General features: G+C 41.4%; 1 protein-coding gene across 2 annotated transcripts in view; it reads right to left on the minus strand.

The window, feature by feature from the left end:
- BMP5 (bone morphogenetic protein 5) overlaps window positions 1-23,944 on the minus strand; it is a 136,233-nt gene that overhangs the window by 19,078 nt on the left and 93,211 nt on the right. For both annotated transcript variants that reach the window (XM_015408299.1, XM_015408300.1), the window contains exon 4: window positions 10,904-11,101. In XM_015408299.1, coding sequence (XP_015263785.1) covers window positions 10,904-11,101 — 198 coding nt within the window. The remainder of the gene's footprint in view (window positions 1-10,903; window positions 11,102-23,944) is intronic.

Raw genomic sequence — 23,944 nt, forward strand, 5'->3', positions numbered from 1 at the left:
TAATCTGCCTGGGAAAATTGTCGTAAGATTCTTGAAGTGGCATGTGAAGGATGCAATCCTGAAAGCGGTCGCTGGTATACCCCTGAAAGTGGGGGGAAATACCATCAGAACACTAAAGGATATTCCATTTGAAGTAAGACAATGGAGAAAGAAGTACAAAGAGCTCGTGCTTTTTCTTCAGACAAACTCAATTGGATATAAATGGCTATTTCCAGAAGGCGTCACTTTCAAGATCAAAGACAAAAAAGAAAAGATTGACTCTGTTCTGAAAGCTCAAGAATTCCTAAGGATTCAGCTGTGACGATCAGAGGACGGGAAAAAAGAAGAGGACAGCAAGTCTAGTGGCGAGCCTTATAAGCTGCGGAAGAGATGAGGAAAGGAAAAGTGAAGGACTCTGAATTGTGCCTTTGAGAACTTTGAAATGGGATGATTGGGGGTACTGTTTCTAGACAGTTAAATTTAAGATTTAAAGAAAAAGAAAAAGAAAATTAATATAAATGTTTGACTCAGTTTATAATAATCTAAATGAAATGAAGATTTGTTGTAACTAAGCTAGTGAGGATCTCCTCTCTTGGGTTTTTAAGTTAGTAGTGGGTTCTTTGCTTTATCCTATATATGTAGTCCCCCTTCCCTTTTTTCTGTAGTAGTTTTGTAGTCTTACAAAAAAATAATAAAAAATCCCCTCCGGGCGCTCAAAAAAAAAAAAAAGAGAACAAATCGGGGTTATGTAAATGTCTCTAATACTTTGATACATTTTACATTCGAACATCACATATTCCCTCGTTTCTACCTTCCCCTCTCCACAGATACACAATCTTCCCTAATAAGGTTGTCTTTTGTATTTACCTTCTAAAACTGCAGATGGAAGCATATCGGCTCTGAGCAGGGTAAATGCTCTTCTATAGTCAGGTTTATCTAAGTTTTGTAAATATACCATTGGTATTACCTTATTTAGTCCCACCCTTCCTGGCAGATATCGCTTTATCAAGTTCAAATCATGTTGCCTTTCAACATCCATGATTCTTTGCTTAACAATTTTTTTTTACTGATTATAATCCATATTAATCAGGAATTGCTTAGAAAATCCATAATAGCCCAATTTAAGTTCTATTTCTTTAATCCAGGGTGGCACTGTAGAATCTCTTAATATTAAACCTGTTAATCCAGTGCGATTGGTAAGTATTTTAAACCAATAAAGAATGGCTGCAATCCAAAGACGTGCTTTTGCAGTGACCATACCTGTTTCTATGCGAATAACTGTATTGGGAACACATGAATTTACTTGTAATATATATCTTAAAAAATTGGATTGACACATGAATTTACTTGTAATATATATCTTAAAAAATTGGATTGAATTCTATCCATAGACTGCATATGGGATTGAGCTGCTGTAATATTTAAGGGAGCTTAACCAGCTGCTGTCTTTTATACAGTTTATATCTCTAGTACCTGGCATTACGTCTTATGGCACACATGGCCTAGCTCAAAAAGCAACATTTATGTCAGATCTGGCCCTTGTAAGAAGAAGAAGAAGAAGAAGAGATTGGATTTATACCCCGCCCTTCCCTTGGAGTCTCAGAGCGGCTTACAAACTCCTTTCCCTTCCCCTCCCCACAACAGACACCCTGTGAGGTAGGTGGGGCTGAGAGAACTCTGACACAAACTGCTCTTTTTCAAGGACAGCTGTGCCAGAGCTTGTGACGGACCCAAGGTCACATCAGCAGGTGCAAGTGGAGGAGTGGGGAATCAAACCCGGTTTTCCCAGATTAGAGTCCGCACACTTAACCACTACACCAAACTGGCTCTCATGAGTTCAACACCCCTGCATTAGAAAGTATGCAGGTTGACTAAAGAAATTTTTAAAGACTTGGAGGGAAGATATGTGGGTGTGGAAGTTTTGATCCAACAGAAAAAGACATTGGTGATCAATCTATACGCACCCAATGGAGCAAAAGAAAAATTCTTCAAGGACTTAACTGAACATCTACAAGGACAAACTTATGAACAAGTCATTATGGCCGGAGATTTTAATGGAACTGTGGACCGTTTGGATAGACGATCACAAAAAGGCAACGAAACTAGTGGAAAATTGCCAAAGAACTTTTTTGAAATAGTAAAGCAGGAAAAATTAGAGGATGTATGGAGGAAATGGAACCCGACGCAGAAGGATTTTACTTTTTATTCCAATAGACATTGCTCTTTTTCCAGAATTGATATGATTTGGATGTCAGAAGAATTGTCAATGAAAACACATAAAATTGAAATTTTGCCAAGATGTAATTCCGACCACAACCCTGTTTTGTGGACTTCTATAGAAAGGAACAAATCCTTTCTTTGGAGAATTAATGAAGATTTGTTGGATAAAAAAGATGTAACTGAAATGTTAAAGGAAGAAACAAAGCAATTTTTCCAACAAAATCTGAATAAAGAGACCCCAATTCAGGTGGTGTGGGATGCGTATAAAGCAGTGATGAGAGGGATTCTCATCTCTCAAAATGCGAAGCAAAAGAAGGAAAAATTTCAAAAACAAACAGTAGTGTTGGAAAAAATATCACAAAAAGAAAAAGAATTAAAGAAGAAACCAGGGAAAAAGAAGATTATTCGAGAATTACAGTTGTTGAAAGAACAACTGAATGAAACTTTAAACCAGGAGCTCTATTGGAATTTAAAGAGGCTACAGCAAAAATCTTTTGAAGGGGCAAATAAACCGGGGAAATTTTTAGCTTGGCAACTTAAGGCTAGAAAAGAAAGAAGAATGATAACCAAAATAATAGAAGAAGGAAAAGAATTCGTTGACCCTACTGGCATAAAGAGAAGTTTCTTCAAGTATTATGCTAAATTATTCCAAGCAAATAGAACAGATCTTGAGAAGATTAAAAAATATTTGGACAAGGTTCCGTTACTTAAAATAAGCAACGAATTTCAGGAATTACTGAATGGCCAAATTCAAAAAGAAGAAGTGAGGAAGGCAATTGAAGAAGCGAAGTTGGGGAAGGCGCCAGGACCGGACGGATTTACCGCAAAGTTTTATAAAAAAATGAAAGAAGAAATTGTTCCGGTCATGGAAGCTTTATCCAACGATATACGTGAGAGTAAGAAGGTGCCAGACTCTTGGAAAGAAGCAATTATTTCATTAATACCAAAGGAAGGACAAGAACCAACGAATGTGAAAAACTATAGGCCAATTTCTCTTTTGAATAATGATTACAAGATTTTTGCAAAAATTATTGCAGAGAGGGTGAAAAACTATTTACAAACAGTGATTTCAGAAGACCAAGCTGGTTTTTTACCAAAGAGACAGATCAGAGACAATGTAAGAATAGTAATGGACGCAATTGAATATTATGAGAAACACCCTGAACAAGAAGTAGCTTTTTTATTTATCGATGCCGAAAAGGCATTTGACAATCTTAACTGGAAGTTTATGCTGCAAATGATGGAAAAAATAGAAGTGGGACAACACTTCAGAAATTGCATTGAAGCTATCTATTCTGAACAAAGAGCTAAACTGAATGTAAACAAAGAACTGACAGATAGCTTCAAGGTACAGAAAGGCACCAGACAGGGTTGTCCCCTATCACCGTTATTATTTATCTGGGTGTTGGAGATACTTCTACAAAAAATACAGCAAGATCAAGAGATAACGGGATTGACACACAAAGGACTTAAATACAAATATCGAGCATTTGCTGACGATGTAATGTTCATTGTGCAAAACCCGACAGACAAATTACCGTTACTATTCCAAAAAATAAAGGACTTTGGAGAATTGGCCGGATTTTATGTCAATAAGAACAAGACGAAGCTTATTTGCAAAAACATGACGAAACAAAAACAAATGGAACTGCAAGACCTGGTACAATGTGAAGTAGTAAAAAAGACTAAATATCTTGGTATTGAGTTAACTGCAAGAAATATAGACTTATATAAGAACAATTATGAAAAACTATGGACTAAGTTAACTCAAGACTTTAAGAAATGGGACAAAATGAATTTGTCACTGATGGGAAGAATATCAGTCATAAAAATGAATGTCCTACCACGTTTGATGTTCCTGTTCCAAACAATACCAATACTTAGTAAGACAGATTTGCTACTTAAGTGGCAACAAGAACTATCAAAGTTTGTTTGGGCAGGCAAGAAACCGCGAATCAAGATGAAAATTCTTTGTGATGCCAAAGATAGAGGTGGGTTACAATTACCAAATCTTAGACTATATTATGAAGCGGTCTGTCTAACCTGGATGGAACAATGGGTGAAATTAGAAAATGATAAGTTACTGGGGTTAGAAGGCCATGATTGTAGATTTGGTTGGCATGCATATTTATGGTATGACAAAACAAAAATGGATAGCTTTTTTAAGCTTCATGTGGTAAGAAAAGCACTATTTGTGGTATGGATGAGGTATAAAAAATACTTTTGTGATGTAAGACCATTGTGGATTGTACCAGTGGAAGTGTTAACATCTTACTCAAGACATAGAGATAAAGATTGGTTGCCATATAAAGATCTAATTAAAAAAGTGGGAACAGAATGGGTAATGAAAAAGCAGAATGAAATTGAATATGATTATGAATGGCTGAAATATATGCAGATTTTTGACCTTTTTAGATCAGACAAAAGAAACTATGGTTTTAGAGAGGAAAAAAATGAGATTGAAATGATTTGGGAGAGTGAAGGGGGAAAAAATATCTCTAAAATGTATAAAGTGTTACTAAAATGGTATACTGAAGATGAGACTGTAAAAGGGCAAATGATAAAATGGGCGATAAATATGAATACGGAAGTGGCTATTGAAACCTGGGAATATTTGTGGAAAAATTCTATTAAGATATCGCCTTGTACCAATGTTAGAGAGAATTGTTATAAAATGATGTATAGGTGGTACATGACTCCGAAAAAAATTGCAAATATGAACCAGAATATGTCAAATAAGTGTTGGAAATGTAAAAGCCAATTGATATAGTTGATGATATGAAGTAATTTGGAGCAGGGGTGGAAGCATTGCGGGAAGCCATTGGAGGGAGGGGAAGAATTGGGAATGGGGTAGACAATTGATAGAATGAAATGTTTTAACTGTATACGTTGTATTCCTGAGAAAAATAAAATTTGTTTACCAAAAAAAAAAGAAAGTATGCAGGTTGGGTATTGTCAGAGCCCCAGTCAAATCCCTCTTCGCACACACTTTCTTGGTTGAAAGTTTTATTAGAAGATATGAGATGTTTAGGGAATGATCTCTTTTGTCAGAACTGAGGTGGAAAGGCAGGAAAGGTGCATATAGTTACAATCACACATTCCATTCATACACGTCAGCAATCTATTTAGACCATGAAAATTAGGGTCCATCACTAGCTAATCAAAGACATTTCTCCAAGGACATCTTCCCATGTGAAAAGATGTCTCGTTGGGGCCGCATAGAAGAATTACAACAGCAAGCCGTTTACTCCTACAGATACACTCTTGCTCTCACTCCCTTCCTCTTTGGAATGCGGTGGCAGCCGAGGGTAGATGATAAGATTTCTAACGTACACTCTAGGAAGGAAAAGTGTGAGCTAGGTTAAAGCAGGGAGAGATACATCAGGGAATCTCAGACAGTAATACAACAGGGTATATATGGTTAACCAACCCGAGCCTGACAAGTATGGGCTCCCCAACATTGTGTCACAGTCAGACATGAGTTGCGGGTTGTCTTCAATTCTGGCAAGCAAGGTGCCCAATTTGAAATGGCATCATGGTGCCCATGGAGTAGGGGCCTTCTCTTTTGTCTCTTTCACAATCTGAAACAGTCAGGAGAGGGGGGGCTACTTGTCCAATACTTGCAGGAACTGAGGAGGACTCATATTCATATCTGACTGTGCTTGATTTACTGAACAGTTTTTGGCAAATGGCATACAATGGGGCTCACAGTAGAGAAGCAGAAATATACTGCATACCTTGATTTTCTACAAGTTCTTTGGAAATCACTGTCTTCACACAAAGCCTTTGGGCTTTTGTGCAAAAAAGTTATTCCAGAAATATGTAAAAGTATCCTTTCACCTTTGTACAACTTGAAAACAGATGAGTACTTTGTAGATGTTTTTAAAGAAATGTTCCAGCATACTTGATGTAGAAATGTGCATTCAATACCCAGTCTAGGAAACTAACTTGACCACACACCTACTTAGAATTCAAAACTATTAAACGAAATCCATACTTCTTCCTTACTGTTCTGCATCTGAGATGAGACAAATGTGGGATGTAAAGTTAGATTCCATGGAAACCAGTAAGATGACATTTACAATATAGAATATAGTGCCAAAGATCCAGTTTCACTTAGTGGGGTTTCAAGGGCCATATGCTTACTGTGCTAGGAATCAAAAACAGGGGATACTATGGCTGAATAAACTTTGTACCCAAATAATTTGGAAACCGGAGTTAGATTTAAAAATCTTTATGTACCAGAGAAAAAGCTTTGAAGGGAGAAAAGGAAATCAGATTTGAAACTCCTAAAAATATCCACAGGCATGCAATGGGTATTCAAAATGTTTGTTTTTTAAGAAGGAAGTAAAGACCTATGCATCTATCTGTATATAATGGGTTGGATCCAGTGAACCAGAAGTAGAACAAATTCAAAGAACAGATTTGTTCTCCCCACCATCACCTTCTCTCTACTTTCCCCAAAGAATTGCTGAGTGGGGCAGAGAATGGAAACTTGAAAGTAAATAATCAGAAAAACCCCCCCCCCCCCCCCATGGGTAAGCTGTTCCATGAATACAGAATACAAAGTGACTTTTAGCCATCCTCATTTTTACTGATAAGATTGTTCTTGTGATTAGTCTGAATTGAAGACTGATCAATGATAAGAGCTCAGAGGGCATTTCCAGATGCACTCCAGGTACTCATTCAAACTTGAACTGCAAAACCTGTCAAAGCTTTTCTTTCAGGTCAATACACACACACACACACACACACACACACACACACTAAAATGCCACAAATGACCGACATGGAGCAGGTGGGCTGGTAAAATTTTACACAGACTTTTTTAATGTGCATATCTGGAAAGCTGGTGTACAATAGCTGCCAAAGGTCCCATAATAATTATTTTTTATTTTAATATTTATGATTTTAATATTTTTGTTGTTTTATTTGTATCGGTCTGTTGGCTGTCTTCTGTAAGCCGCCCAGAGCCTGTTTATAGGGTGGGGGGTATAAATGTACATATAAATATAAGTAAATATAATAAGGGTCTCATAACTGACAGCCATCAGCTCCATATTATGACATGGATCCCATGGTAAATTTCCACAAACTGGAGAGGGAGGGTAATTCTGCTGATTTCCCCCTCTGCCACATACCTCTGGTTCACTTTTCCAGGGGGGGGGTCCCCTGTCCCACCAGGAGCAGCATTTGGGGGACCATTTTGAGCTGTGGTGGGATGGGAAAGCAAGGACTGCCAACAGAAAGATCTTCAAATAGTGAAGATGTACCACAGGATCTAAGCCCATTATTTAAATTAAAACTCTTATACATGACCTAAACTCATGTATGTACAAGTACCTGTTCCATTAAAAGAAACCCTCTGTGTGTGCCGTTGGAGACTCCATTGCATTCCCAGAAGACATGATCCAGACTAAGTACCTTAAATCCTATTAAGTGCAATGCAAGAGGTAAGAACACCGTCACGTCTCTTCCACTGGAATCCATGGGACTCAAAAGTATCAAACTTGCCAGCTCATGCCCAAAGTATTCTACTATTTGCAGAAGTAAAGGGAGATGTCCCAGAGCGCCTTGAGCTTTGTATGCACATTGAACATGGCCCTGAGCAGTTTGAGCCTTCTGTGCATTAACAGCAAGGATGGATGTAAGATAAATGCTTTATTGCTACAACATATCTATACAAAGCTGCCTGGATACTTAAGCTGCATGCCCTAAAGGCATTGCATGAAGTTCAAACAGGGATCTGTAAACATCTGAAAAATTCCTTAAAAAAATATATCCTGTTCAACTAAGGCCTACTTATCACAACTAAACAATTACTGTGATCTGTACCATGTGAGTGGGGAATAAACATAGAATGGAAGGCTTCCCCACAAGAAAGTTAATATGTTTTGGCGAAAGCCAGGTGATAACTTGTCTTTCTCCTTGACATATAGTATTTTATGTTATATCCTTGGTTCTGTGTTATTCTTCCACTTATAAACCTCTAGGTCCACTTATAGACCTCTAGGTCTATAAGTGGAAGAATAACACAGAACCAAGGATAATGAGGGTAATCCGTCTCCAAAAGGTTTGCTTCTATAAATGGACAGACTATGCAATGTCAGTCTTTATCCTACCAAAATAAAAACTGATTAGCAATAAAAATCCTTGTAGCTGCACAAAACAGAAAGCGGCCAAATGCATAATTTTCCTGTGTCCTTCTACATGGAAGGGCTTCCTATAGGAGAAACAAAATTATTAAAGTGGCCTTCAGCTAAACCTTAAAGGGACAGTGCACGCAATTATAGCCTATATGTAATAGTTCTAATTTTATGAAAGCTAAGGTTTGTAGCATTTTGCTGTCCTTGAAACCAAACAGATTTGCTAATCTCTCAAAGGGCTATGGCAGGTCCTTAAAGAGATGAGAGTACCAGACCACCTCACATGTCTCTTGAGAAACCTGTATAAGGGCCAGGAAGCGACAGTTAGAACCGGATATGGAACAACTGATTGGTTCAGCATGGGAAAAGGAGTACGACAAGGATGTATATTGTCACCTTGCTTATTTAATATATATGCAGAGTACATCATGCGAAATGCTGGCCTGGATGAATCACAAGCGGGAATTAAGATTGCTGGGGAAAAGATCAACAAACTCAGATATGCAGATGATACCACTATAATTGCAGAAAGTGAAGAGGACCTTAAGAGCCTCTTGCTCAGGGTAAAAGAGGAGAGCGCTAAAGTGGGCTTGAAGCTCAACATAAAAAAAAACTAAGATCATGGCATCCGGCCCCATCACTCCTTGGCAAATAGAAGGGAAAGTCGTGGAAGTAGTGACAGACTTCACGTTCCTGGGATCCCAGATCACCGCAGACTGTGACAGCAGCCATGAAATTAAATGACGCCTGCTCCTTGGGAGGAAAGCAATGGCAAACCTAAACAGCATGATAAAAAGTAGAGAGATCACTTTGCCAACAAAAGTCCGCATGGTCAAAGCAATGGTATTCCCAGTAGTCATGTATGGCTGCGAGAGTTGGACTATAAGGAAGGCCGAGCGCCGAAGAATAGAGTCTTTTGAACTATGGTGCTGGAGAAGGCTCTTGAGAGTCCCTTGGACTGCAAGAAGATCAAGTCAGTCAATCCTAAAAGAAATCAACCCTGACTGTTCCCTGGAAGGCCAGATAATGAAACTGAAGCTCAAATACTTTGGCCACCAAATGAGAAGGGAGCACTCACTGGAGAAGACCCTGATGCTGGGAAATATTGAAGGTCAAAGAAGACGGTGACGGCAAAGGATGAGATTGTTAGACAGTGTCATAGATGCAACGAACATGAAGTTGAGCAAACTTCAGAGGACGGCAGAAGACAGGAGGGCCTGGCGGGAGCTGGTCCATGGGGTCGCGAAGAGTCGGACTCGACTGTGCGACTCAACAACAACAACAACAACAAAACAAAGGGCTAATTCATACATCCAGAACAATGACCATGCAGGTTGAGGAAATGTGAGTTAATTTTGGTATGTGGTATGATTATTTGCCACATATCCAAGATATACACATCTAGTTGATGCGTAGTAAGTGTGGACTGAGATTTGAGTAGGGATATCCTATCAAAACTTTTATTAATCATAATCTGACCTGAACTATGTCCATTTGTGAAGATCATAAATTCTCCACATCCAAACAGAATTATTTCTAACATTTGGGAGACACTGGGAATCTTACATGACCATTATTCTGGTGCCTTGCCACCTGGCTTCATTTCCTTAGATAGCAAGAGGCAGGAGGGCAAGTGAAGAGAGTTAACCTTACTTCCTCCCATTTTACCTTGCTATTCATGGCTGTTTGAAGCATATTGTCTCCCAGATAGGGCCTGATGCCAGAAATCAAGATAGAAGTAAAATGTTGAAAGCATTAGAGCACAGCAGGCAAGGAGGCTCATGGTTAGAGTTATCTGCATTGCATCCAGAAGGTCCCATGTCTCCTGGCATCCCCAGGCAATAGATGATGTGAAAGATCTGTGCCCAAGACCCTGGAGAGCTGCCACCAGTCAGAGTAAACAATACTGACCTTGATGAGCCAATAGTCTGTCCCAGTATAAGGGATCTTCATGTATTCAAGGTTTTGCAACCCTCTCCTGTGCACAATTTTGGTAAAATAATTTTTTTTGTAAAATAAATCACATAAAAAAGACTTTCCCCACCTTCAGCACCCCAAGAATGGGAGGAAAAAAGCTAATTCATCGACACAATAATGTTGCCATCACTCTCTACGACCCTTTCCAAAAGTGAGGATTTTAATTGCTCCTAAAATGGAGGTGTCAGCAAAGGATCCCTTGGGAGAAAAGTATAACCCCTGAGAATTTCATTGCAATAAGGAGGGAACGTTTTCCATTGAAACCAATGTGAATTATTATCTTTAATTCCAGTATTAAAGAATTTGATGCAGATTTTTGTAAAACAACAAAAGAATTGAAACCAGGATTACCAACTAGGATTTGGACAACATAACAAATGTAATTTTCCACAAATGCAGACATGATGTGTTTTGGAACAGCATACCACACTTCTGAGGATTATTTCTGGAATGACAACCCATGCAATGGCCATTGTGAGGAATGCTCCAGTCTCTATGGAACAACAAACCCAGTCTTCTTGAGATAGGTCATCTTACAGTTCTCCCCATAAACACAGATGCTATGATTTCTTTTGCCTTACCCCCAACACTTGACATTCTTGAGGAATCTTGAGGACTGCTGGATTTGTTGCGGTTCTGGTTTTTCTTTTTGTTGCTGGCAGCTCGGACAGATCGAAAAAGAACTTCGCTGGCTTTGAAGAATGCAACCATGAATGGCTGTTTTGACTGCGGCCCGTGCCTCCCTATAAGACCAGCTGACTTTACATTGATACTGCGACCTACAAAATAAGGTAGACATAGGAATATGTGCAAACAAGACAAAATCAATTGACCTGATTTATGAAGTCACAATGTTAGAAACGTGTTTCAGGTGGGTAGATCTGTTAGTCTGTAGTTAGAACAAAATTTGAGTGTAGTAGCACCTGAATGTTACAATAATAATGATGAGAAATTGCTGTAAAGTTCACAAATCACAATGAATAGACAATAATAACTAGTACAGAATTGACGCTTGATGATGTTTATAATTTCTATGTTTTCAAAACACAGGATGTCAAATACGGAAGGTGAGCGATACTAGACTTGTTGTCCGAATTTAGAATTTGTTAGCCCTTGTGCTGTTAAAACTTGTTAGCCTATGTGCTTTACGGATGTTGGATAAGATTGATATCACAGCTAAACACAATAAGACAACCAGAGAACTGAATTTGGTTGAAAAAGAGTTGTCTCGAAACGAACAACCACTCGAGATGTTCGTATCGCTCACCTTCCGTATTTGACATCCTGTGTTTTGAAAACATAGAAATTATAAACATCATCAAGCGTCAATTCTGTACTAGTTATTATTGTCTATTCATTGTGATTTGTGAACTTTACAGAAATTTCTCATCATTATTATTGTACTGCTTTGAATTGCTGGTCCCCCTTGTATATATTTGTAGCACCTGAATGACCAACAACATTTGCCCTGACCTGGATGGTCCAGGCTTGCCCTGTCTCATCAGATCTCGGAAGCTGAGCAGGTTGGTTAGTACTTGGATGAGAGAACTCCAAGTGAGTCTAGGGTTGCTGTGCAGAGGAAGGCAATGGTAAATCACCCCTGGGCATCTCTTGCTTTGAAAACCCTACAGGGTTGCTATAAATCGCTGCAACCTGATGACCCTTTCCTCCACCACCATAAGCTTTCATGAATTAAAGCTCACTTTGTCAGAATCTTACTAACGCAGAGATCCTGGAAAAATCTGTGGGTGTTTAAAGTGCTACTGGACTTATAGAATGTTAGAAATATTAACCTTTGATATAAAAAGTAGATATCCTGGCAAGGACATCCTCAACTTTGGGATATTTTAGAGTACTGGATGAGAATAGGGTCTTCACTAGCCAAGCATTCTACACTGTGATGGCAAAGTAGTTAAATTTAAAGATATCCCCAATCCTCTTCCTTTGAGAAGGATGAACTGGAACCCTTAGATATACACACTAATCAACAGGAATTAGAAATGGAGGCAATGTATATATTTATGCTATAAGTCATAAATAATTTCAAGGCATTACTCAAATTTCCCTTAAAGCTTTGAGTACAGGTACAGCTGAGGCTTCAGTCTTTCAAGGAATAATATATAATAGAGGTTGAAATATGTACATGAGTGACCCTGGTTTTACTCCTGAGAGATGTACATATTTCTTTGCAATATTTGTTCAGTCAGGACTGAGTGGTAACTTCACTAGATTATAAGACTCTGACCCTCTGGGCCGGGGGTGGGGAGGGGAAGCATAGGGCTGAAAAGCAAAGGGGAAACAAGCCAATGAAATAGCATCCATAAATTCCTAACAAATAAGCCCCCCAACTCTTAACAGGATTTATTTTGGCAGCTCAAATAATTTTGTGTCTCCATGTATTATGCGGAGACTTTGTTCCACCAGAACCTGAGACACTGTCATGTGAAACGATGCAGCTGTACTAGGGGAGGGCCCCCAAGATCTTTGAAATGGTAAAGTGTTGGTAAAGAAATGTTAAATTGTGCTAGTGTCTGGACAGCAGCAGAGTTCTGATCTCTTGTTCTGTAATAAACCAGAAGGAGGGAGGGAGGCAGTTAACATCTTATGACAAAGAAGCATCTGCTTTGCAAATGCCTCATGCCATTAAACTCAATCTCATCAGAGAAAGAACTTACTAATAATCATAGGAGTAAGCCTTAAACAAATAAGCTTATAGGCTTCCCCTTTAAAGGCAAACTTACAGTGGCTCTCTGCCAGGGTCTATATTTCTTAGAAAAACTTCTATCATTGGCATAAATGAAAAGGCAGTTTGATTTGTGGTTAAAGCAGTTTCCATTCTACTTCCACTGTAACAAATGTATTAATTCAGCTCAGACTTCCTCCTCCTGGCAGCCTTTTTGCAGTATAAAAAAAAAAAGCGAAATTAGAAGTCGCAGCCAAATACCGTACCTTGAACTGACCCACTTCAATACATAAACACTTTTACAACATGTTTATTCAGGTGTAGCACTTTAAATTGGTTTAAGATGTTTCCAGTGACAGAGAGCACAGCAAAGGTGAAAAGAGAAGAACCCAGAAAGTTAAGCAGTTCAAGAGCAGAATAAATGGTCACATAGTCTGAAAAGTGTGATAAGACACCCCCCCCTCAGTACTCTCAGAAAATGTGTATTTGTAGCAACTTCTAATTTCACTCTGATATGGCTTTCTAACACAGTGTTTATCTAAAAGCATATTTCATGTATTTTCTTAAATGATGGTTAAACAATACAGGAATACTATTCACTTCTGTATGTCAGATGCTGATGATAATGGTAAGGACGAAACCTCAACATTGCAAGCTTGCCTTCTTGTGGTTTAGTTTTATCTATAAAAGATCAATTCCTTACTTCCCCATGTAGGGGACAAATGTAACAGTGCAATCCTAGACAGAGTTACAGCCCATAGACTTCAATAGACCTAAAAGGATTTATATCTCCTTTGGACTGACTTTACAAAGGTGTATATTGTGAGAGAAAGTGGAGTGAGGGAGCCTTCAAACCAATGTGAACTCCCTTTAAAATAATGTTTTATATTATTAAGTTTCCTCTAGGTTTCCTTTAGATCAGCAATGAGATGATTATTAAGATCCCATAAGCCAAGGTTTACAGAGATACTCTTAAAAATTAGTATAAGTTAAAACAGAAGCAGTTTATGGGTCTCTCTATCTTGTTTTTACTTGCTCTTTTGAACAGCCACTTTTAGGAACAGCATTTTTCCCCAGGAGGTAAGCCCCACCATTGATTTCTGCTGAATTCACTGTTGAAGTCAATTCAGGATTGCATGAAAATCAAAAATTGAAGCATTGATCAATCAAGTTTTGTAATATGCTTTTTTGCTGTGATCATCAGAGCACTTAATTCAGAATTGTCCCGCTGATCTCGGAGCTACTCCAAAATAAATTAGTGGTTTCATAACTGAAGGCTTAGCTTATTTATTATGGCTGGGATCCAAAGAACTCATTCCATGTTCCTAAGGGAGATTGGGGCTTCTGTTTATTGAACAGAAGCCCCTCATGCCACATAGGAAACCACTTTTGAACCTGAGTAGACTTTTAAAAGCAGCTTGTGATATGGCATTGTGTGGTGCAGGGTTCTGCTGATCAAAGAAAAAAAGATTCTAAAATCCTATTGGATATTCCTGAGCCCTGGACATACTTAGGTAATTCAGCAAATTATTGCATTTGATTTATGCAATGTTAATAAATTTAATTTATATTCTTTTGTTCAGATTAAAACCCTTTAAAATGTAGATCTGGAAGAGGCATTATCTCTTATTTGGGATTCTCTATTGCAGAAAACTAAGAAAGCCAAAAGATATTTCATCTACAGTTTTTACCAAGTGATGCCCTTAAGTATAAGCAAAACAGGTGAAACGTTCCATCTCTTCCCATGCATGCAGAGCCTCCAAGTGTTGTTTACGGATCATACCAGCAGTTAGCATTAGATATCAGACTTATTTATTTATGTAGATATTTATACCCTATATTTATCCCCAACTATGGCCCCACAACTTCCCTGTCAGTTAAGAATGAATGACTACGCAAGCTCACTCAGGTCCCTTCTGCACTAGACCTTAAATCCTGGTTCAACCCTGTCCCCGAACTTACATTTTACACTACACTCGAGTTTGCCCCTGTAATTATCTCAGGGTATTTTTTGTTTCCACATTACATTGAAGTCACCCCGGTTTCACCCCACACTTGTCTCGGGATAAACAGATGCTGTTATAACCAGGGATAAATGCAAGGTATTGTGTCCCATGTTGAACTCTGATAAAATCAGGGATAAGATCCGAGTGCGGAAATGACCTCAGTCAGTTTCCATGGTAGAGTGGGGATTGAACATTAAAACCTGTCTCCCAGATCTTAGTCTGATACGCTAACCACTCTACCATGCTGGAATTGATCACAACAGGTATGGACGTAAGCATACTTGCTAGGTCTATGTGCTGCTTTACTCTTCAGTTCTCCCTTCATATGCAGAGCACAAGAACTAATTTCAATTGTCTGTGATGAAGGGGACATCTGGGTAGGTTTCCTCCTCCAAACCCAGATTCTAAACCAGGACTGAATCCTGCCTTAAAATCAAATAGTTTCCAAGAAAAACAAACAATTTCCTTAGGTGCCTGCATTTAAATTTTGTGGCCAATTGGAGGGTGGTTTTCAGCTGATATTTCTCTTTGTGTTCTGCATGAGAAAAAAAATCAGGAGGAAAGAGCAAGGGGCAACGAAGGCAGCTTGGAGTTCCATTGGCCCATGAAAAGACGGAGGGTCCCACCAAGGTATTGATGTATTTAGGAATTGAATTGGAAACCAGGGGTCAGTTGTCCCACTTGCCCTTGGATAAGCTTCAGGAGTTAAAAAAGTTAGTTGGTCAAGCTGACAGGCTCAGAAAAATAACATTGCTGGAGCTCCAACGGCTGGATGGTCACCTGAACTTTGCTTGCAAAGTTGTGGCCCCAGGCAGGGCCTTTGTGTGTCGCCTTTGTGATGCCATGGCGGGCTTATACCTGCCTCACCATAGGACCAGGGTCACAAAGGAAATTAGGGAGGACCTCTTAGTTTGGAATGATTTCTTGGAATCCTTCAATTGGGTTTCATTCTGGCAGGAGGACCTCTTAGTTGAGGCAGCTTCGGATGCAGGTAGCTTCGGATGCTGCAGGCTCTTCTGGGTTTGGAGTTTACTTTAGAGGGCATTGGTGCACTGAGGACTGGCCATGGGATTGGTTCCGTCAGGTTGGGTCAAAGACCTAACCTTTCTTGAATTCTTCCCGATTGTGGTAGCAGTGGGGATGTGGACAGCAGAGTTTGCTGGACATAGTCCATTTCTGGTGCGACAATCTTGGCACAGTTCAAGTTATTAATTCACTGACCTCTAAGTTGGCCCAGGTCATGACATTGGTCAGGGCTTTCACTTTAATATGCATCAAAAACAATATTTTGTTTAAAGCACGGCATGTACCAGGGGCTAATAATGGGGTCGCTGACGCTCTGTCCCGAAAACAGATAGAGAGGTTCCGTCAGTTGGCCCCAGAAGCAGATCGGTCCCCGGTAAGGACGCCCATGAGTTTTTGGGAGATTGGAGGGCTGAGTCCGACAGGGCCATTGGACTAGCCTTAGCTCCATCAATTAGGAAATCATATAGAAGGGCCGGTCGGGAATTTATAACATTTAGGCAGTCAGTGGGTCTGCCTCAGGTTTGGCCCATCCCAGTGTTTCAGTTAATTCAGTTTTGTGTGTATTCTAAGAAGAGAGGTTTGGCAGTAAGGACTATCAAGGGTCAGCTGTCGCCCTTGGCCTATGCCAGCAAAGCATCAGGTTTTGCTGATTATACAGGGGATTTCAGAGTTAGGAAGATGCTGGTGGGTTGGTCCCGAGAGAGCAGGCTCACGGTGGACGATAGGTAACCATTGTCCCCAGCAATTCTTAAAGGCCTTAGGGCCTTATGGTCGAACATTTGTGTTGATGTGTAAGAGGCCGTTCTTTTTCATGTGGCTGCGTTATTAGCCTTTTTGGGTGCACTGCACGTTAACGAGTTGGTGGCTGCATCATGTCAGGATACTTCTGGGAGGGCCCTTTCTTTAGGTGACCTTACCATGTTGGTAGACAAAGTTAGGGTTGTTATTAGGCATTCCAAGACTGACCAGCGGGGGAAAGGCATGGTCATGGAGCTTTGTCAGTGCTCAGATCGGGAGCTATGCCCGGTATGGGCGCTGCGACATTACCTTGCTTGGAGGGGGTCAGAGGTGGGCATTTTATTTTACCATAGGGATGGTTCCCCGCTTACCAAGTTCCAGTTTTGGTCTCTGACCCAGAAGGCACTGAAGGAGTTGGGTTTGGGGGCCTTTCGCTTTGGAACTCACTCCTTCAGGATTGGGGCTGCATCTACCGCAGCTGACATGGGGTATTCCACTGCTGATATTTGGACGATAGGCCACTGGCGTTCCTGTGCATATAAAAGTTATGTTCGAAAGAGCAAGTTTTGAGTTCAGGTGTTGACAGAACTCTCATTACAGGTGCTGTTGGCAGGCTGGCGAGACAAGATGTTCTGGTCTGCAGCCACAGCATTATCTTTTGGGCCGCCCACCATGCCAGGAAGACACCTGTGGGATCACAGCTGGGCCTCAGCGGGTGTTGAATGGTTGAATGGTTAGGGAGGAGAGGCATGAGATGGCCCAGACTCCTCCCATTGTTGTTTGGGGAACGGCAGGGGCCTCCCCCTCTGGTCATGGTTATCCACCTTGGGAGTAATGACCTGGGCCTGCTGAAGGGCATAGCCTTGGCAATTCAGTCCAAGGCTGACCTCGCCACCATTAAAGCAAGGTGGCCGGGTACACTGATTGTTTGGTCAGCAATCTTGCCGTGCCATGTCTGGCGTGGCCTTGGGGACCTCCGGGGCTTGGACAGGGCCCGGAAGGTGAGCCGACATATGGAGAAGGCACTGGAGGTGGGTTTGGGTCGGTTTCTCCCTCATCCAGGTATTCGGGCCGAGCTTGACCTATACAGAGATGATGGCATCCATTTGTCAAACAAGGGCAACGACATATTCCTGGAGGAATTGCGACAAGGGATTTAAGGCAGCCTTGGGCTATTAGGTGGCGGCGGTTGTCAAAGCAGAGGCTTGGCCTTGCCTGTGGCAGAGTAGGGTGGGAAAGAAAGCAGAACCGGTAAGCACGTTCAGCCAGTTCCGGTTGGGGACCAGGGGGTCATCAGGAATGGCCCCAGGGCTGTAGGGCTTAGGGCTGGGAATGGTGACCACCTCAGGGAGCCTCTTGGGTAAGCTCCTCCCTGATGTTGTAGGGCTTCAGGGGTAGGCGCTCCTGGGGGGTGACCTGTGCACTGGGCTGCCGGTCGTGGGCCAGAGACTTGGCCCTAGACTGGGGCTAGTGACTTACTCATACATCTAGGCAAGGAGGTTGGCTGGAGTGACACCTGCCTGGCCTGTTCTGCTCCCCCTTAGTTCCCTTGCTGTTGATTAGGCAAAATAAATAGTTAATAAAGTGGCCCTTGTTTGGATTCCGAACAGTTGTCTGTCTCATTATTTCCGGCTCAGGGGGCAACACAAGTGCTGTTTTCGGTTCCCTGCACATTCATTGCGCATGGCCAGATGTCTGAATGTGGGGGAGCATGCGCAAAGTGGATTGGCAGTCTGAACCTGCAGATCCGCTTCCGCCACTGGTGTGCTTTTTTGAAGTATTTGCCTATATGTGCATGAGCGCACATGCCCTTATGCACCCACCTGCATTTTAAAAATGACCAGGCAGTGTGCTCCATGGCTGAGATGCTGCAGTAATGTGGATGCTTGACCAGGGGATGGCCGCATGGGTAATCCGCAGCAGGGTGTGTTGACTGGATGATTGTCAGGCGCTCGGTGCATCTTTCAGTTTACAGAGCGCCTGTCATTGAGAGAGGAGGCTCCCCCCGCCCTTTGAAGTGTCTGGGGCTTGTCACCTTCGCGATGCCAAATGGCCTGACTTCTCAAATGTCTGTGATCTTACTTCCTTGATATGTAAGGCTACGTGCCTTTAGGAGAAGGGGGGGAAACTGACGGTCACTTCTGGCAGGCAAAATACTGAGGGGGGGGTGATTGTGTCTTGATCTTTAGTACTTGTACTTGAATCCCCTATATCTGTACCCTTCCCACATTTAGCTTCAGTCCAAACAATAGGTGTGTCTAGGATGGTATCTATCAACTGTCTCAATAAAGTTAGCTTTCTACAACTGGCTGTCGTTGAGAACTGATTGAACCGGGAACCTGGCAATGATATGCCCTGCAACATTTTATACCGGTACAATTAGAGGCGGTGCCATATCGCGCCAAGCTGCCAGTGTGATCACACCCAAAGTCTCCTCAATGTCAGGGCTCCTACTTTGGCAACAGGAAGGGTGGAGCTGCCATATCCTTATAAACCTCCATGAGTTCAATGTACTGTCAAATGCAGTTCACACACCAGGCTGGACACCTTTCTGCTGAGGTGTGACACCTCAGAGTGAATTGCTCCACAGCCAGGATGAGAGGGTGCGTGTGCATAAGTGCAAAGTGTGAGGCCATTGGCACCTGGACTTTGTTCTGCTGCTTCAGACCTACACAGCTACCCACCTGAACACGTATACATACACACTTTTATTTTTATAACTGAGGCTTTGGGGACTAGTCCTCAGTGAAGGCAATGCCTGGACTCAGAATGCATTCACTTGGCCTATTATGAGGGGACCATAGGCTTTAAAGAACTACACACTAGGCTTGACGAAAAAAACTAAGAGGTTTATTTCAGTGGTATACCTGACTTGGTTGCTTCTTTGTTTTCCTTTTCTTCAGCCCTCTCAGTATGACAGTAATAAAGTTAATGGAGAGCTGGGGCCAAAGAAAGTGTAACAGTTAGAAAGCAGCTTTCTCTTTTGACTCATTCAGACTTGCAACATGGAACAGTACTTTTAGATATTTCTGAGAGGAACAGCACCCAAATCCTACCTATTTTCAAAACACCCAAAGTTCTCAATGGACTCACTGTTTAAGCAGCAGACCTCCTAACCTTTCTCCCACCAAAATCCAGCAACCTTCAACTCTTCTCAGTTGGCCAGCAGTGAAATTGCTGCACTCCTCCATTTCCCCCCCCCCCACATTCCAATCTACTATTTGAAAGTGATTGGCTGAGGCTCTTCGAGGGCGGAACTTGAAACCATCTGTCACAGTGTGAACATAAGCTAAATCTTCTAGTTGGACCTTGTGCTTATCAGGAATGTACCTCTGACTCACTCTTTCTTCTCACTACCCCTCTCCCTCTGTACCAGGAAAACAAAAATTTAAAGACACTGTGGGGAAATGGAAACTGACCTGGTACGTACAGACATCATAGAATCATCTCAGATTTTATCTGATAGGATACAACATTGGAGATAATTTAGTTCAGACTAGAAGTGTTCTAAAGTTTACAATCATGATATATTTTGGTCAGATTTTGATTATTTACATCCCTGTTCTCTATGTGCTAAACTGTTATGGCCATTTTGGAGAGTGATCTGGCTCTTGTGTCAGTCTCCAAGTAGAAAGTGATACAAGCATATGAAAACAGACACAATTCAGTCCAATTTAACTTTTAGAACAGTACTGAATAAACTCTTGAAGCATCCTCATTGTTGGAATGGTGACATGCAATTATCATGCATAACATTTTATTTTTCCTAGTAAATAAAATTACATTAAAGAGATTTATTGTGCAGTTTAACTAGTTTATTTAATGAATATCTTTACTAATTCATTCATAAAGTGTTTCGTTAGTTGCCTTTTGTATTAATGAGCAAGCACATAGTATTCATTTGATTCTACAGAAACTATAGCCTTTAAAAAACTACTACTACAAGTATTTACATAGAAGGAAATTACCTTTCATTTGTCAACCACAGTGGTTGTAATTTAAGATAGCTATAGCTTTTCAAAGTATTTGGCTAACCAAGAAATACTCAGGTTGACATACTGATTTCATTACACTCTGAGGCCAATTTCTTTTAATTTAACCTTGTTACAGCACAAAATTTAATTTTTCTATTTATGCATAGAGAAAATGGGGTTCCGGAATTTGCAACGAAAATTCCCCACATTGACTTGTAAAGCTTTCTTCAGGGATTATAAAATAGCTTAACTGACATGCTAGTCAAACCTTTCTGTTTCTGTGGTTGCTTCAAAGTTCAGTTTCCATTAATGCATTAACACTAGTTCTTACATAAATTAACAGGGAGTGGGCAGCACAGCTGTTTTCTTACCACAGTCCGGCATCTTGGTATTCAGGGTGATTATATGTAAAGACAGAAAGAGATTAAAGTGGACTCTAGTTACCAAAAGTTTTATGCCATAACTCATCAATTTCCTTTAAGATACCACAAGGCTCCTTTTTTTTCATTTAAAGAAACATCCTAAATATATCAAGATGTAGTATCCCTAACTATAAGTACAACATACTTTTCCACTGCACTTGTTTTTGTATTCTTGGACTCTGTACTGGTGTGGTCCTGTTCTTCAGCTTCCCAAGACCATGAGCCAGATGTGGCACCATCCCTTCTTTCAGCAGCTTGTTTCTGCAGGACAGCTACAGAAACTGAGCTCCTAAAGTCAAAGAACTCAAAGCCAAAGAACCATGAATGGAATTTTTCCAATGGAACTCAGCCAATTGTTCCTTCCCACTGCAGCCCCCTCTTCCCCAGTTATTTCCGAAAGTTGGATACCCTTAGAAACAGCATGGAACAAGGCACCAGAGAGCTGTAGGAAGGAAAAAATGGTAGAAACAGCCCTCCATGCACTCTAGTGCAAGTTCTTGTCCCATTAATGCAAGAACTCACAAGAGAATACCAGGATGTTTATCTTCGTTTTGTAAATTCCCACTGTATTTACAGAATATTTGTGACTCTTTGGACCCAAGCCAAGGCCCCCAACATTCATGTTTCTTTCAGCCTGAGCTTGCCCACATAAGGAGCACGATTGGTGTCTTCAGCCCATTTCCTCCTGAACTTCCAGTAGAAGGAAGTAACAGTAGAACCAGATCAGTTCCATTTCTACTGAATTTTTCCTTCTGTTACACACTCAGAGTTCTTATTCATCCAAGAAGTGCAATGTCTTTTTTATTATTTGTTTTGGATAAGTACAATGTCAACTGACTTGGATGTGAGAAATGGCCATTAGAAATCTCATGCCGAAGAGCTTTCAGATCTTCCATGCTTTCAAATGGACACGCCCAGGCAAAACCAATGGACCTAGAAACACCGAATTCAGAGAGACCGCTCCTACCATGACGTAGATGCTTGCTAAGAAGGGATTTTTAGAAATTCGATCCCAAGTCAGTCAAAAGGGGTAAAATGTGCTCCCCCCATTGATTCCTATGCGGCTGCCAGGCTACTGCCTCCCTGCACCTCCCACTCTCTGATTGGTCAGTTGCAGAGCTCAGTGTTCTGAGGTAAAAAAGCCAAAAGTTACAGGAGTCTGCAGACAGCTAATGACAGTTGAGGAAATCAGGAACAGCCAACAACCACGTGTGAGGTGCAGTAATGCTGCTAGCCCAGCCTCTTTGATGGCTTACAACACACTCCCCCCACCTCCTACACCTAACAGGCAGTTGTCAGTCAGGTACAGCAGTGGTTGCAGGGTGCTTAAAGCCATGAGGGAGCCTGCCCCAGCAGTAACGCCTTAGTGATCCTGCCGGCCCAGCCTCCACAGTGGCTTCTAATACTCCTCCCCCTCCCCCTCCTACACAGGACAGGCAACTGTCAGGTGTAGGAGAGGAGGTAGGATGCTTACAGCTGCCGGGGAGGTTTGCTCAGTAGGATTACCTTAGCCCTGCTGCTGGCCGAGCCTCTCCGATGCCTTTAAATACAATCCCCCCCAACACCAGAGAAGCAGGTGTCTGTCAGGTGTAGGAGCAGGGCCAGGGTACTTTAATCCACCTCCTACACCTAACAGGTGGTTGTCTGTCAGGTGCAGCAGCGGGTGCAAGGTGTTTAAAGCCACAAGGGAGCCCATCTCAGCAGTAATGCCTTAGTGATCCTACTGGCCCAGCCTCTACAGTGGCTTCTAATACTCCTCCCCCCTCCCCCTCCTACACTGGACAGGCAGCTGCCAGGAGGAGGCAACTTAGGAATGCTGCAAAGACATTTGCACATAGTATTCCAGCGGGGCACTGAGCTGTACAGGCCAAGTACCAGCAAGATCACCCTGAGGTGCTCAGAACAACACAGTCTCCATATGAGCAAAACAATCCAGGAACACAAGTAGAGAGGCCATCACTTTTATGGAAGGTGGCAGGAACTGACTTAACAGACTACTTCTTAAATGGACAGTTCTATGTTGCCTGCTCCAGAGTAAGCTAATCAAGCAGCCTGGTGATCCTAGCACCTGAGGGCAGAACCACCAATGTGGTCTACAGAGAGGTCCTTTGATAGAGAAAAAAAAGTACGTATGTCTCACTTCATTTTTTACACTACAATCTTCTCCAGTAGAATTCCTACAACAAATGTCACATTTCAAACTTCACATCATCGGTATTATAACTGGATTTACGGAACTTAAATACCGTAGTGAAGCACGGGTATCAGGCTAGTTTATCTATAACAGAGAGTATATTTCACAGCCTGAAAACAAGTAACAAAGAAATAACACAAATGCTTTCAGTACATCTCTCACTGGAACTTCCTTTCTTGTAGATGCAAAAAGAGTATAAGGATTTTCTGTGTATATCTCTCCATTATAATCTGTCAACAAAATAAAGATGAAGATATCTGATCAAAGGCATCTGGTCATGAGGCACTTTCTAAAAGGGGAAAAAGAGCTGCAGGAGCTCATTAGCATATGGTATGCTAATAACCTACTAGGCTATTAGCATATGCAACACCCCCTGACATCACCAGAAGTGATGTCAGAAGGGGAAGCAAAAGGGGGGGGAAGGCAATTTCAAAACCCCCCCCTTCCCTTCCCCATGGGGGGGGGGGGGGATGAAGAGAGAAGGGGTTTAAAGTTTAAACCTCACTAGAGTTGGGCTGCAGAAGGAGGAAAGAGGGAAGAAAATAGAGAGAGTAGAGAGAAGGAACAAAGGAAGGAAAG

Source organism: Gekko japonicus, unplaced genomic scaffold, assembly GCF_001447785.1.
Source record: "Gekko japonicus isolate JY-2015 unplaced genomic scaffold, Gekko_japonicus_V1.1 scaffold383, whole genome shotgun sequence".
Lineage (NCBI taxonomy): Eukaryota > Metazoa > Chordata > Lepidosauria > Squamata > Gekkonidae > Gekko > Gekko japonicus.